The sequence below is a fragment of the Myxocyprinus asiaticus genome, chromosome 42 (genome assembly GCF_019703515.2).
Source record: "Myxocyprinus asiaticus isolate MX2 ecotype Aquarium Trade chromosome 42, UBuf_Myxa_2, whole genome shotgun sequence".
NCBI classification, from domain to species: domain Eukaryota; kingdom Metazoa; phylum Chordata; class Actinopteri; order Cypriniformes; family Catostomidae; genus Myxocyprinus; species Myxocyprinus asiaticus.
Genome location: NC_059385.1, coordinates 34,797,281 through 34,813,660, shown reverse-complemented (window position 1 = coordinate 34,813,660; position 16,380 = coordinate 34,797,281). Strand labels below are relative to the sequence as shown.

The window sequence follows — 16,380 nt, the reverse complement described above, 5'->3', positions numbered from 1 at the left end:
TTGTCTTGGAAAAATAAAAAAGTGAATGTATGTAAAGAAACTCTAATAATGACTAACAACTATTAAGGTGAAATGCAATGTTCACATCATAGCTGTGACAGCTGTGAATTAAACCTATGAAAGCTTAAGATTAAGCTCTGTGTTAAACAAAACTTTTAGGATTTAAATTGTGTAAAGATACTCTGCTGACTGGTTCAAATGGATGTGCAAAGCTGTTGCTGTAACTACTCAAGAAACTTGATCCTTCAGTTTATTCTCACTTTCTAAGAGCAAAAAAAATAAAAAAAATAAAATAAAATCCCATTACTAGAACACATTTTAATAATATTTGTGTCAATTTGCATATTTATAGCCTATGGTAAACATTAAAAGTGGCTGTATCTGGAATTTCTCCAAAATCATCTCAAAATACAAATGATGTTTAATAAAACATTATAAAAATAATGCAGCAAAAACCATAACAATGGGTTAATATTGATTAAAAATAAAACAATTGCTTCAAGTATTCATTGAAATTAGATTTAAAAGTTATTTGGTCAAGTATAAAAGTCCATATGGCGAACTTCCTTTACTGCCTACTATCTGAACTGTATAGCCTATGAAAAGATTAGTTCATATTAGAATTATGAATAGCGCATAGTGCATTGAAATTTGTAGGCAGGGTTGGGAGGGTTACTTTTGAAATGTAATCACTACAGATTACAGAATACACAATGTAAAATGTAATTCCGTTAGATTACTCAAGGTCAGTAATGTATTTTAAATACTTTGGATTACTTCTACAGCACTGGTAGATTTTAATAAAAACTCTGCCAGTACAGTAAGACAAAATACACATGTTAAAAATACATTCTCTGAAAAACCTAAATATCTTTTGCAGTGTTGTTTCTAAAACAAGATACATCAAATTGAACTTGCTTTAAGGATTTTTAGATATTTTTACAGGAAAACAATACAAAAATTATCAAGAATATGATTTTTGCCCTAATATCAAAGGTTTTACTAGAAAAAAGAAATTATGATCTAACGTGAATTTTCTTGATAAAAAAATATGATCGTGCCTAGTAACGTGCACGTAAAATAGCATTTTAACTTAACATAAATCTGACAATTTACACAAGGTTTATTTCTATTTTTTCTGCTCCAAACTTACTTCAAACGTACTTCTCTGTCTGCTCGTATGAATGTAACACATCATAAGAAAGTGTTCACCGCTGTTCAAATGCACTTTGGATCGCATCATTTATATGGATAAATGTTTTCCATCTGAAAGGACTAAATATTAAATTAAACAAATGACAATAAAATGCAAAGTAATCTCTTCAGTGATCAAAATACTTTTTGAATGTAACTGTATTCTGATTACCAATTATTTAAATTGTAACTGTAGTGGAATACAGTTACTTATATTTTGTATTTTAAATGCATAATCCCGTTGCATGTATTCCATTACTCCCCAACCCTGCAGATAGGTACGTTGATGGTTAGCACTGTGTTTTTGAATGTAGATCTGATGAAATTATAAAATAAATAAACAAAAAAATGAAAAAAAGAACTGTAGAAGTACAAGGATAAAATAAAAAAATAAAATTATACTCCAAATTATAGAAATCAAAAGGTTTTCTTGGATGTTCAGTGATGTAAAAATATTCTTATGTGTCATTAATTGCAATGACCTAAAAATTATTCTAATTCTTTACATTTAATTATCTAATTCATTTTAAGAATTTAAATTTGTATAAAGAATGTGACTAGTATGCAACAAGTCAAGACGCAGTTTTATGACGTGTAGTACGCTTCTACATACTTAAGTTTACATATTTAGTACATAGCCTACAGACTTGTGTGAATTGAGGCACAGCCAGAGATTCTTTTAATGTCCACAATAACAACCTCCGTGGTTCTATCATAGGAGCGTAACGGTCAACTAGCGTGTTACGACAGTAAATTGCCATTTGCGGATACCATACAAATGAATGGGGAGAGCCGAAAACTGACACCTACCAGTCGCAAAATTGCCCGTGTCTTCTCAATTTAAAAAAAAACAAAAAAAAAAACATCAATTTTATCATAGTAAACTTAACACATAGTTAATTCCAAAAGGACTTTTTAGTGTAAAACATGTTGAAGATTAGCAGACAGGCGGTCAGTTCATTAAGTCATGAGCTGTTTCCTTAGAAAAGCAGTTTATTTAGCAGACTGAAGCATTTCCTCCATTGACACCATTAAAAAAGAACGGCCTCTTGTCTCCTCGCCAGTGTACCGCCCTAGAATGTCTATGATAGTGTCGCTGTATGCTATTTTATGCTTAGCTTGTAGGCTCACTATAGATGAAGTTACTGTTTACAAACAAACGCTCCGCCCCTCCCCTTCCGGGTTCTTTTGGTAGCCCAGAAAAGAACTGCTTTCTATGGGCACATCGCTCAAATTGTGCTGAAACTGCCTACAAAGTGCTGTTTGTGGGGTTGAAACACTCCACATATTATTGGAGAGTGGGGCTTCTTTAAATTTCCACCAGATCGTTGCATCAGGAAAAACACAGGATTTTACGGGTCACCGTCATTGTTATCGCATCTGCTCTGTTAGACACAATATACCTGCAGCAGCTGTTAACAGATATTAACTTTTTTTAACGAAGAAATTGCGTAAACTGATTGCAAACGGCTTTTTTTAATTTCCAAAGTGCTGTCGCTGTGACAGATATGAGCTCAAATATAATCTAACGATGATATAATATGATCAAGACCACCATATAAGATGTAACGGGAGGAATGGATCCCGTCTCCACCACCGCAGCGCATGGACTACTGTTTGTGAAAGGATAAGTGAATAAAAATAATGTCATACTGCTAAAATGATGTCTTTGCATTTATTTTGAATGCAGTAAATAATATTGTTCAAGCCGTTATTATGTTTTGATATGGGATATGTTCGTACTGAAGTAAGAATATTATTATTTATTTTATGTGGGTTAATAATTTAAGCAGTAAAGACACATATTGCATGTCTAGTGGAATTTTTGATGTATAACATTTCTTAGGCTTTAGAAGTGTGTTAAACGTGAGGATGTGTAATCATCAGCCTGTTACATGTCCGACATAATCATACACGCTCATTGAACCAAGTTTAAACTTATTTACCTGATATTTCAGAAAAGAACCCACATAATTTCTTAACTCCCTACTGGACAAATCCAATACCAACATTAACATACAACACATTTATAATAACTTGTATTGACATCAAAAGACATTATTACATTATATAAAGCTTAAAATATTATTAAAACTGCAGCGCTGCCTATTTCCACCATTGAAATCTGCTGCTCGAAAGAACCCTGAAGCGCGGTTTCCTGCGATGTGACGTCAGAGTAATTTCTTCAACAGACCTTTTTCACACTCCGGGTTTTGGAACGAGGAAGTACACGTTTGCAGGGTAAACTTCGACAGGAGTGAATGGGAGACCACAGCAAATATTATTTTCACTTACCCATTTGCTCCAAGACCAAAAGAAAACCCCCCACTATAACGTTTGAATGACTTTCCAAAAGAAAGGGGAAAAAATAATAATAAGAGTGGTGGATTAAGACAGATGTGAGAAGATGCAAAATTTACTGTGACTCTCTCAGCAGCTGTAATAGAAACCCCCTCGCAGCTGTGGTAATTCGTTTTTTAAAACTAATTCCAGGGCAATATAACTATAATGTTATAAACTTACAATATTTAAAAAATATATTATATAAAAAAGTTTGCTAGATTTATGCTGCTAAATAAGGCGGAAACGCGTCATCATTCTGTGAAAAATGTCAATTAGAAGGGCTTGGACGCTCCAATAAAATAAAAACTTAGAAGGGCTTGGACTCAGCTCTGTAAACGGAAGAAGGTCCGTCACTAGGACTGCTCGACTCTACACTCGACCTTATGATATCTCAGGACAGGACTCTGTTTCTAACAGTCAGTTCTAGAAACTACTATATGATTGTAAGGTAAGCAGAACATCTCGTGTATCTGAATAAACGTATATCGCAGTGATTAATGTCATTTTAGCATTCTGCTGGTGTCACATGTAGGTGCGGTCATCACTTCGCTCCCTTCAGTTATTACAACAAGCCTTACATAATACATATGAATGTGACGTTTATTATCGTGTTGATTAGTTTCTAATCACGAAAAACATTGTCAACTAAGCTAACCAACGATAAGCAGTGAAAGTTGTTTCCACTATACTGGAAGCGAGAAACTAGAACGCTTCCATAATCTATCGGTGTTACAGTATGTACATTATAGCATATAAAGTTCTGTAACTAATATTCAACAGCATGTGACTAAGAAACAAAGACTATTACAGCAGGAGTGATTAGATCATCCAGTAGACAAACGAGCATTACTTAGCATTTCACTATTTAGTAGTCTAATACATGTTGACTAAAGCTAAAATAAAGACAGAAAGTCGTTAGCTTTTTATAACCTACACGCGTCTTAAGACTGATTTTAAATTTGATTCTAGATTGCGTGCTAGTGAAATGCATTCAAATTTGTTTATTTATCATTTGCTATTTTAAATGAGGTTATGTCGGTGCTCGTGCTCTCTGTCTGTGTAAAAAAAAAAAAAAAAAAAAAAAAAAACTGTTATTTAGTTAGCCTACCTGTTAAAGAGATTCTGACTGTAGGGTGCTTTATTTGTATTTCAACACATTAGGTAAGCAAACACCAACCAATAGTGTTTTTTGACATTCAAGTCTGTTTACTTGACATGGAAGAAGGCAAGCTACTCTGTCCAGCCATATGTATGTAGGTTAAAGGTAATGTCCTTTACCCAGTTAAAGGGTTCATCTCATTAGAGGAGAGCAGATCTGATGTGGGTTACAGGCTTTGTGCCTCTTTCGCTTTCAAATGGCTACAATATGCTGCTTTCCTCAAATTATGCCAGTTAGATACATTGGTTCAAATGACTTCTCAGTTGCATTGCAGTCAGGTTTGATACATGTCATATCATGCTCTTTTTGTATGAATCTCATAAAAAAATGTTCATGTCACATTTCACCCAAAAATCAAAAGAGAGAAAGAAACAATTAAAGAATAATTATACAGAGCTCTGTATTTTATCAGTTTATCAGTTTCTCTGGATTTACTATTTATAGGGATGCGTTTGAGTAAAATGAAAATTTTAGTTTTATTCAATAAACTACTGACAAAATTTCTCCCAAATTCCAAATAAAAATATTGTCATTTAGAGCATTTATTTGCAGAAAATGACAACTGGTCAAAAATAACAATAAAGATGCAGCGTTTTCAGACCTTGAATAATGCAAAGAAAATAAGTTGCTCTAATAAATGCTCTAAATGACAATAATTTTATTTGGAATTTGGGAAGAATGTTGTTGTACTTTATAGAATTAAACAAAAATGTTCATTTTACTCACACATACCTATAAATTAGGGGTGTAACGATGCATCGATCAGTTAACCAATGATGCAGTGTCAACGATACAATGCGTAAAGATCAATGTATATATATTTTTTAAGATACACCTTTACTTTTACCACTCTAATGCCAGCCACGTCCGTACTCATTTCCATCATGCGATGCAGTAATCTTATGATATCCATCTCGCTCTATAAGCGCTAAATATGCTTCTCATGTGGGACACAGATGTGCGCTGAGTGATTGAAGTTGCGCTCTGCTCTATCTGTATGCACGCGTCAACAGGGCTGTGAGCTCCGGTGACAGGATAGCGCGGTGCGGCTCATTCCCTCATTCCCATATCATGGCGCATGCAACACATTTGAATTCTGCATGATAATTTTTGCTTTTAAAGCACTATGGAACAATTCAACTATGTAAAACGGCTAAAGAGCCCCAATATTCTGTACATTGCTGACAAAGCAAATACACCTGCTCTGCACCCACATCAATTAAAAGACCTATCACATCAGCAACCTTACTAACATTTATCACAGTAAACTGTAACAGAATTTTTCAATACAGATGTGGAAGTTATAGCTAAGTTAAAACAGGGATAGCAAATACTTGGATTGAAAGACTTGCTTGACTGTTGTAGAGATGACAAATTGTCACTGTAGTGTTTACCTCATTCCACAAGGCAATTAGCTGTCATCAAACGATTGATGATCACTTGTATGTGATTGTGTCTTTTTTTTATATTATTTTTTTTTTCTGTATTAACTGAAGTACCTTATTTTGTTGTGGATGCCCCAATGTGGATACAGAATTTGCACTTTTCAGAGAGCTCAATAAAATATTAAAATTATATTTTGGTTGTATTTTTGACATCATAAATGCAATTTATTGCGCAGAATAGGCACATAATATCATAATATCGATCACAGGCCCCTGAATCGAATCTAATCAAAATCGTATCATGGCAGACTTTGAGGTATTGGCAGACAATAGATCGCAAATAGGTACAAGATCATACCGTGATGAAACTGCCGATTTACACCCCTACTATAAATAGTAAATCCAGAGAAACTGATAATTTTGCAGTTGTCTCTTAATTTTTTCCAGAGCTGTGTGTGTATATATATATATATATATATATATATATATATATATATTTAGGATCATTAAAGGTCTACTACCATGTTGCATGAATAATTTACACTTTATTTTTATTTTATTTTTTTGCTTTATAACTTAGTGTGATGATCAGACTGACGGTAAATTAATCAAAAGTGTGTTTGATGAACTCTCACCATTGTACCTTTGAACAAGACACTGAACATCATGTTAATCCAGTGAGACTGTAATAATCAAGCTGTACGTCAAATTTGGGACTTGAGATGATGAATTGTATATGTTCATTTCAGTCCATTCAGAATGCCTGGCTCACTCCCTACAATTCGCGAAGCCACTTGGCCTAAAGATGTGGGAATCATTGCGATGGAGGTGTACATGCCCTCTCAGTATGTGGACCAATCAGAGCTAGAGGAGTTTGATGGAGTGGGAGCCGGTAAATACACCATCGGGCTGGGGCAGGCACGAATGGGCTTCTGCTCGGACCGCGAGGACATTAACTCTCTGTGCCTGACGGTCGTGCAGAGGTTAATGGAGAAAAATGGCCTGTCGTACGATAGTGTGGGGAGACTGGAGGTGGGCACAGAGACCATCATTGATAAGTCCAAGTCTGTGAAGACTGTCCTGATGCAGCTGTTTGAGGAGTCGGGCAACACTGATGTGGAGGGAGTGGACACCACTAACGCATGCTACGGAGGAACAGCTGCTCTCTTCAATGCTGTTAACTGGGTGGACTCCAGCTCCTGGGACGGTAGGTCGCTTAGGAATCCGATTTGATTTGTTTCTAAAATGTCAGAGACATAGGTAAACCTCACGAAACCTGTGAAGAACATGTTTGGGTGACATTTCACCCCCAAATCAGAAAATTATGTCTGTTTTTAGGATCATTAAGAATGTTTGCTTTTTTTTATTATTATTATTGCGCTACATTATATATCTATATTTTCATTACAATGCACATTCCCCCCCAAATTCTCATTATAGTGAACAGTGAAAATATTATTGTATATATTTATCCAAATATGAAAATTCTGTTAGGATATTTAAAAAAAAAAAGTCTTAATTGCTGATTTTTTAGCAATTGCATTTGATAGTGACTCGTATTAAAGCTACACCTCCTGAGACCCGAGCATGACTGCTGTGTGCATTTCCCATTTCCCTTTTTGATTTGTAACTAACTATTAGCACCTAATTAACAAGTGGGAAAAAAAAAAAAATTCTAGAGCAAATAGTTTTCCTAAAAATTGTCCATATGTGGACAGCGGGACTAATGTGTGAGTAATACCAAGCTATAGAAAGTATTTTTCCTCAAATTGTTTGTTTCCAGGAGTGTTGGTTATTCATGTTTTTGAGATGTTACAGACTTTACATCTGATTTTCTATAAAGCTGAATTAATAATTCTTATTCAAAGTACTGTCCAGCATCATCCAATCACTGCCAACCATGATAAAATAAAATTTTGCATTAAAAAATTATGAATCTATGTACTGATTATCATTGTCACATGTCTGCCAAACATGTTGAGTGATCCAAACATCATCAGCATCATGAAACAACTTTTGGTCGGATTTTAGGAGTGAATGCACTTGGCTGCATAGAAAGCTATAGGATGTATCCTTGCTCCCTATTTAGTGAACATCTTAACCTCCAGTGTGCTGTCTGTCTGCACTACTCTCAGAACAGTTAGAAATGCACCTTATTTTCATCCTAATGCCATATAAAGCCTCTGAAAGCAACATTTTTCTGCTTTTGGATGAACCTATTGATTCTCAATGTGATAATGCACAATAAACAGGAATGCATTTACTAATGTTAAAGAATAGAACCGTATTGTACAGTGATAAAATAAAATATAACAATTTATGTTGAAATGAAGTGAAAAAATCATTCAAAATAATGAAAAAAAAAAAAATCAACGTTTGAGGGATTAAGGACTTAATGTTTATCAGCATGCTGATGTGTGAAACATGAATGGATTTTTTTAAAGCGGCATATCAAACGAAAATAGAGATGCTACTCTTTCCAAACACAGGTTTCAATCAAAAAACGTAGAGGTTTCTTACGAGAGGCACTTTTGTTGGCGCTGCGCACGGAAATTGATGTCATGCTGTTGTGTCACATGACGTGGTGCACCAGCAGTTTAACACTTAAATGCCAGTGTAGAGTCTTACGGACAGTATTAAGTCAGTTTTAATTCATTGAACTTGTGTGTTGCGTATAGCAAAGCCAAAATGCAACATCTACACATGTGGATGTGGGGTCGCACAAGGTTAAAAAAGCTCCCAAAAGAGTGTCATCAAAGTAGCCCATGCGACTCTTGCGTCATATTCCAAGTCTTCTGAAGGCATACAGTCACTTTGCATGATAAACAGAACAAAATTTTAGTTGTTATTCACTCTCAAATCAAATGAAATAAAATAAGTCAGCTGCATTGACAACATCAAACCTTATTGGTTCTTGCACATCTAGTGACCTGACGCGATGCCACAAAAAAAAAAGTGATGTTTGATGTTATTGATGTGTCGCCATATTTGATGTGGGCTCTGTATACATGAGTTTGATTTGAGAGTGACTAATGACTTAAATTTGTGTCTTTTCATGATACAAAGTGATTGTATGCCTTCAGAAGACTTGGAATATGACACACAAGTCAAATGGACTACTTTTATGACAATTTTTGTTTTTGTTTTTATTTTATTATTTGAAAAAGTCCCTTTTAACTGCAACTGTATGGAAATCCACAATTGCAAATATTCTTTTGTGTTCCGCAGAAGTTATAGGCATTTAGAACAACATGAGGGTACATTTTTACACAATTTTTATTTTTGGGTGAACTATTCCTTTAAACTTAGTTTTGATTTTGGGGTTAAATGTGGCCTGAACATGTGATTCACCCACATGCTACTTACACATTAGTTAAAAAAAGACCAAGTTCAAAGATATATATTTTGCTTTATTTTAAATTTGGATATTTTCATGCCACAGGTCGGTATGCCCTGGTAGTTGCTGGTGATATTGCTGTGTATGCCACGGGCAGCGCCAGGCCAACAGGAGGGGCTGGAGCTGTGGCCATGTTAGTCGGACCAAACGCCCCTTTGGCCTTCGACAGAGGTATGTGGCCTGCAACAACACAACCTGCCTTAGTGATCTTTGTCAAACTTGTATAGAGGGTTCTTACGAAACAGGGTTTGTTATCACTGAGATGCAAAGGTTAAAGTCAACACAGCTATGTATATCCAGTTATATTTTTGTATCTCTTTTTTTTTTTTGTATTATAAAAACATGTAATGTATGGCTTTTTATGCTCTATATAGGCTCTATAATTGCATTTCTGAACATAATGTAAATGTTTTATCAGGGCTTCGTGGGACACATATGCAGCATGCATATGATTTTTATAAGCCAGATATGGTGTCAGAGTATCCAGTGGTGGACGGCAAGCTCTCCATCCAGTGTTACCTCAGCGCATTAGATCGATGCTACTCTGTCTACAGGAACAAAATCCATGCCCAGTGGCAGAGAGGTTGGCAAAGATACCCACATTCTCTCTAAAATAGAAATAAATAAGTTTGCTTGGCCTTTTTTTGACTGTTTGGCTTTGCTCTTTCAAGCCATAGTAGTCCAAAAAATTAAAAGCAGAACTGTTGATTTAAAACATTTACACATGCCCCCTGACCCATTACTAAATTCTGTAATTATATTTTTCTACCATTGGAACAACTCAAACTGGAAGTACATATAACTTTGTGTTTTATGAGCCACATCATCAGGGGGCAGTCACTGTAACTACAGCTGTACAGACAGCGTGCCACAACAAACCTCTGCGATGGGAGAAAGGTGCCTCAGGTTGTTCCTGCCAGGAACAAACAGAGGCACCTTTGTACAATGGGCAAGGCATTAGGAATCTTTCACATGTTTTATATGCCTCTATGTTAAAGGAATAGTTCACCCAGAAATGAAAACTCTTTCATGATTCTTGTTCTTCCATGCAAAAAAAAAAGGAGATATTTTGCTCAATGTCCAAGCTGCTCCTTTCCATAAAGTAAAAGAAGATGGTGTCCGGTGATTGCCAAGCTCCAAAAATGACCAAAATTATTTGTGCACTATATTCCAAATCTTATTCCAAAGCCATATGATCATTTTGTGTTAGGAACAGACCCACATTTTTAGTTGTTCACTGAAGATCTTGCATCATGCCAGGTTTGATATCAGTGACTTAAAAAATGTCATTGACTGTCTTGTGACTGATTTCGATGCTTCAGGTTGGCATGTGTGCTAACGTGAATGAGGTTTGAGAGCTATAGCGAGTATTTCCAGGAAATAGTGCACATCCAAAAAGAGCAAAGCACAACTAGATTAACGTTAAATTAATGCTCATTTAGGGACATATACATACTGTGTCATCATTTTTGATAATTAGTGTTTAATAATGTTGTGTGCTTTTTGTGAAGGACTTCTCTCACTTGTGTTGCAGAGGGTCTCAACAGGCGTTTTAGTCTTGAAGAGTTTGGCTTCATGGTGTTCCACTCTCCTTACTGCAAACTGGTGCAGAAGTCTCTGGCTCGTCTAATGCTCAATGATTTCCTCTCTCATCCTAGTCCAAACACAGAGAGCGGCCCCTTTAGCGGACTGGAAGCTTTCAGGTAAATATCCTCCTTTCATGGGAGAGGTTCTTTGAAAAGTGTCCCACCATTTGAGCTTTAAACCATAGACAGTGTTATCACAGATTACACAGGCATGCTTTTAAGTGCGCTCAGCAGTCACATTTAACAAACAAAACATTGCTTATATTCCATTTTTATAAATGACACATGGCCCGATATTGCTTGCATCTCCATTCACGACTTCTTTTAAAGGGATAGTTCACCAAGAAATGAAAATTCTCTCATCATTTAAATCACTCTTATGCCATCCCCAATATTTATGACTTTCTATCTACTGCAGAACACAAATGAAGATTTTTAGAAGAATATTTCAGCTCTGTTGGTCCATATAATGCAAGTGAACGGTGATCAGACCTTTGTAGCTTCAAAAATCACATAAAGGAAACGTAAAAGTAATCCATAAGACTCTAGTTGTTCAATCCACTTTTTAAAAGGTTTAATAGGCGTGGGTGAAAAACAGATCAATATTTATTCTTTTTTTTTTACTCTAAATCTCCACTTTCACTTTTACATCTGAAAGTCACATGTGGTGCCTGTTTAGTTTTACTTTCACATCTGAAAGGCAAAGTTAAATTGGAGAGTTAAAAAAAGGCCTTAAATATTTTTTCTGTTTCTCACCCACACCTATTATATTGCTTATGAAGATGTGGATTAAACCACTGGAGTCTTATGGATTACTTTATGTTTCCTTTGTGATTTTTGGAGCCACAAATGTCTGGTCACCATTCACTTGCATTGTATGGACCTACAGAGCTGAAATATTCTTCTAAAAATCTTCATTTGTGTTCAGAAGAAGAAAGTCATACACATCTGGGATGACATGTGGGTGAGTAAATGTTATGAGAATTTTCATTTTTGGATGAACTATTCCTTTAAAGCAAAAGCTCAACCAAAAATTTACATTCTGTGATTATTGACCTCATGTTGTTCCTAACTTTTGCTTTCAAGGAAATGCAAAAGGTAAAGGAGATATTTTGAAACAAATTCACACTGCTCTTTTCCATACAATGACAGTTCATAGTGATGATGTCTGTCAAGCTCGAAAAAAGGTTAAAAAAGCATGAATAAAGTAGTCCATTATATTCCAGATCTTATGAAGCCATATGAACGTGATGAACAGACAGAAATTTAAGTCGTTAATTTTTTAATTCTAGGTTTTTTGTTTTCAATTTTATCATCTCAAGGGTGTCTAATCAAGTGAATTCATAATATTTTATTTTTTATTTCATCAAATTAAAAGAATTATTTTTCAACAAAACATTAGTTATTTTTAATCAAATAAAGTGCTGCACAACAGAGCTTCACAGCATAAATGAACACACTTGATGAAAGAAATCTGTGAATATTTGTAGCACAAGACTGCTACAGCTAATTCAAAGCATGCTGACATTCAGTACACTCTAGCTTGTGTGATATTAGTTAAATATAATGAAAATAATAATAAAAAATGTAATGTTCATTTATTTTTATGATTAGCATTATTACTACATGGAATATTACTGTCATAGTGTCTTCAATTTAATGAATCTAGTTTAAATGAAAACAGTGAAAAAAGTGAAGACCTTTTGAGCTCCCGTGTGTATTTGTGTAGTGGTGCCACTCATTAATTCAGAATGTGCATAGCGCATGCAGACTATTTACTCATTTAAATCAGTTTGCATCCATTTGCAGTTTACATGTGGCAATATCACAATTTGAATCGGATTTTCAAATTGTCATTCATTTCATCCCAAGTTTGTCCTATTCCGTGAAATTCCAACTTTTACTCTTAATTACATTTTTATGACTCAGTTCTGTGATTCCATCCGTGTTTGCTGCATCACGAGAATCACAGTTAAATCCTTCAGAGCTTTGTTCCTAAACCTTTTTTCCCCTTTGTTTTTTCAGGGATGTAAAGGTTGAGGACACTTATTTCGACCAAGATGTGGAGAAGGCCTTTATGAAAGCCAGCTCAGAAATGTTTGAGCAGAAAACACGGGCGTCTCTCCTCATATCAAACCAGAATGGCAACATGTACACACCATCAGTGTACGGCTGCTTGGCATCGGTGCTCGCACAGTCAGTGTTCCTCATGTCTCATCTTATTTCCACCAGTGTAAATTACCATGATGATTGAAACCATGAGAACTGTGAATGTGATGCACGAGTACTTTTATGTTTTATTCTACAGACACACACCACAGCAGTTGGCAGGACAGAGAATTGGTGTGTTTTCTTACGGCTCAGGCTTTGCTGCGACACTCTACTCCATCAGAGTCACACAAGACGCTACACCCGGTTAGTACTCGCACGCACACACACAAGCATAAACTGCATGCCCCCCAGTTTGAAAACCACTAAGATTTTAAATGGAGAATGATGATAAATTCACAAACTAAAAATAAATAAATACAATAAAGATTTCTTGTAAATAATAATAATCATAAAAGGCACATGGTTTCAGCTTAGACCGCGGTGCTGCCACTGTTCATTCATACAAATATTCGAGCTTTAGCGAGGGTGAAATTAAATATCGGAGTTACAGGATTCAAATGTATAAAATATATTAGGAACTGCAACAACAGACATGGGTTAATTTGCATCATAAAAATGATAGTCTGATTCTAGCTGATGTAAGAGACATGCAAATCTAATGACACACCATCTATTAAGAAAAAATGTGTCGCGTGGTGCCATGCAAGGGTCGGACGTGTGATCGGCGAACTCTGCAACTTTGCTAGTTTTAATACTTTTTATGTCATAAACCGGTGAGATTCGATACACCAGCGAAACAACATCTGAATTGTTGGAATTCCTTAAGACGAAGAAGGCCGAGATATGTTGAAATTCCTAGTCGGGCTCTTCCCGAGTCTGCTCAACATAACGGCCATAAGCTGGAAATCGAGCGAGCTCACAGAGTTCCGGCTCAGAGATCCATGGAAGGAGACAAGCCCTGATCAATTCTGGTCAAATTTCTGAGATCATCCGTTAAAGATCTCGTGTTACGCGAGGCGAGGAGTAAAGGAAGGCTTTCTTGAAAGAACCACAGCATTTTCTTGTTCCCAGACATTGCAAATTCGACAAGAGAGAAACGTGATCGATTCAAGGAATGCAAGAAACTCTTACATCAATGGAAGGTCGCTTTTGCACTGATGTTCCCGGCCAAATTCAGAATAGATACTAAGGATGGCCGCAAAATATTTACATGCCCACAACAAGCGATGGCCTTCATAAAGTCAATGGAATAAGTAAGTCAATGTGTGACTTATACTCTCTATGCAGCCGAGTGGGCCTGACTCACTGAACATTCACTTGACTGTCCGAGGAAACTGAGCGCCTTTTTTGTTTCTTTTTGTGCTGGTTCCACCCAGCGGCTTGAGTTTGTTTTGTGGGATAACACTCCTTCGGGACAGTTTGTGGATGAATCTGCATGTTCTTTGTGTTATGCCTCCTATTGGTTGGAGTTTGTTTTATAGATTAGTTTCTGTTGTGTAATTCTGTCACAAAATTTGTATAGAAGCACCGGACTTGAGCAATCCAACAGCAGAGTTGTTGCGGGGGCTCTCGTAGGTGTACATGGACTGTTTGAGTTTAGAGGGATGGATGCCAGTTGGCACACATTTTTCTTTTTTCTGTGTTTTTTGTTCTGGGGGAAGTTTGCGGTTTGATTGTTGCACTAATGTTGGAATGTGGTCATTATAGTTTTATTTTTGACACACAATCTATTTTTTCTCATATGTCAAATATTAGTATGAGTGGATTGTCTCTCTCCACGTGGAATGTGAATGGGTTGGGGCACCCCATAAAAAGAAGTTAACTTATTTCTCTTAAATGTACAAAATGATGTAGTGTTTCTCCAAGAAACACATTTTCCCCGCAGGAAGCTGAAAAATTTGGGAAGATATGGGGTGGACATTTTTTCTTTAGTGCTGGCTCAAGTAAGAGCACTGATAAGTAAACATCTACAATTCAAATGTCTCAAACAGATGTTTGGAGACTTTTGAACCCATTCGGTAGGGACTATAATGTTTTTTTCATCAGTCCATAAGATTTATTCTAGTATAGATTTTTTTTATTTTTATATCTAAGTCCCTAATTTTATCTGTTGTTGATTGATCAGTTGGAAACATCTTAGCATCAGATCACGCCCTGGTGAGTTTAGAGGTGTTGCCACATACGGAGAAAAAGAAATCATATACTTGGCACTTTAATGTTTCCCTTTTGCAAAATCCTGAATTCCAACAAATGTTAAAGGCTGAAATCAATGTTTATATGGAGACCAGCTGGTCCTCAGTATCCTCTGTGGGCATGGCTTGGGAGGCACTTAAGGTGGTTCTTAGGGGTCAGATCATACAGTATGCATCATTCATCAAAAAAATCCAAAGCACGAGTACTTAACATACTTTAAGTCAGGAGACAAAGCAGAGAAGCTTTTGGTTAGATATATAAAGTAGAGAGAATATTTTTCTACCATTCCCTCAGTGAAATCTGCTGGTGGTGAAATTTTTACCTCAGCCATTGATAGTAATAATGCTTTTAAAGAATTCTATCTTGATCTCTATAGTTCCATGTCTTCATCTACTGATGAAGATATTAGAAACATTGTGGAACCATTAGAACTCCCTAAACTGAGGAATGAGCAAAAAAATTATCTTGATTCTGAGATAACATTGGAGGAGCTTGACGAGGTAATTAAGGCCTTGCCTGCAGGCAAGGCTCTGGGGCCATATTATTTGCTGCTGTGTTTTTTTTTAGATCTTATGCTACAGAATTGGCTCCACTTTTGCTAGAAGTTTATACGGAATCATTAAAGAATGGAAAGCTTCCGCCAACCATGATGCAAGCCCGGATCAGTCTGATTCTTAAAAAGGACAAAGATTCAAGTGAGTGTAAGCATTACTCTCCAATTTCCCTGAACCAGCTAGACGTTAAAATATTGTCAAAAATTCTGGCTAGCCGATTAAGTAAAGTTATGACATCTCTTATACATATAGATCAGGTGGGTTTTATTTGGGGCCGTAGCTCTTCTGATAACATTAGGCATTTCAGCAATATCATGTGGTCAGAGGGGGCCTGGGTAGCTCAGCGAGTATTGACGCTGACTACCACCCCTCGAGTTCGAATCCAGGGTGTGCTAAGTGACTCCAGCCAGGTCTCCTAAGCAACCAAATTGGCCGGTTGCTAGGGAGGGTAGATTCG

General features: G+C 36.2%; 1 protein-coding gene across 3 annotated transcripts in view; it reads left to right on the top strand.

Annotated features, from left to right (window-relative positions):
• Positions 1–16,380, top strand: part of LOC127432348 (hydroxymethylglutaryl-CoA synthase, cytoplasmic-like) — a 28,276-nt gene that overhangs the window by 259 nt on the left and 11,637 nt on the right. The window contains exons 1-7 of one of the 3 annotated variants that reach the window (XM_051683298.1): positions 3,229–3,985; positions 6,831–7,288; positions 9,524–9,649; positions 9,897–10,061; positions 11,013–11,181; positions 13,090–13,260; positions 13,373–13,479. In XM_051683298.1, the coding sequence (XP_051539258.1) occupies positions 3,921–3,985; positions 6,831–7,288; positions 9,524–9,649; positions 9,897–10,061; positions 11,013–11,181; positions 13,090–13,260; positions 13,373–13,479 (1,261 nt within the window). In that variant the 5' untranslated portion in view covers positions 3,229–3,920. Of the gene's footprint in view, positions 1–3,228; positions 3,986–6,830; positions 7,289–9,523; positions 9,650–9,896; positions 10,062–11,012; positions 11,182–13,089; positions 13,261–13,372; positions 13,480–16,380 lie in introns of those variants that run through there. The other 2 variants (XM_051683300.1, XM_051683299.1) reach the window with 2 other exon arrangements.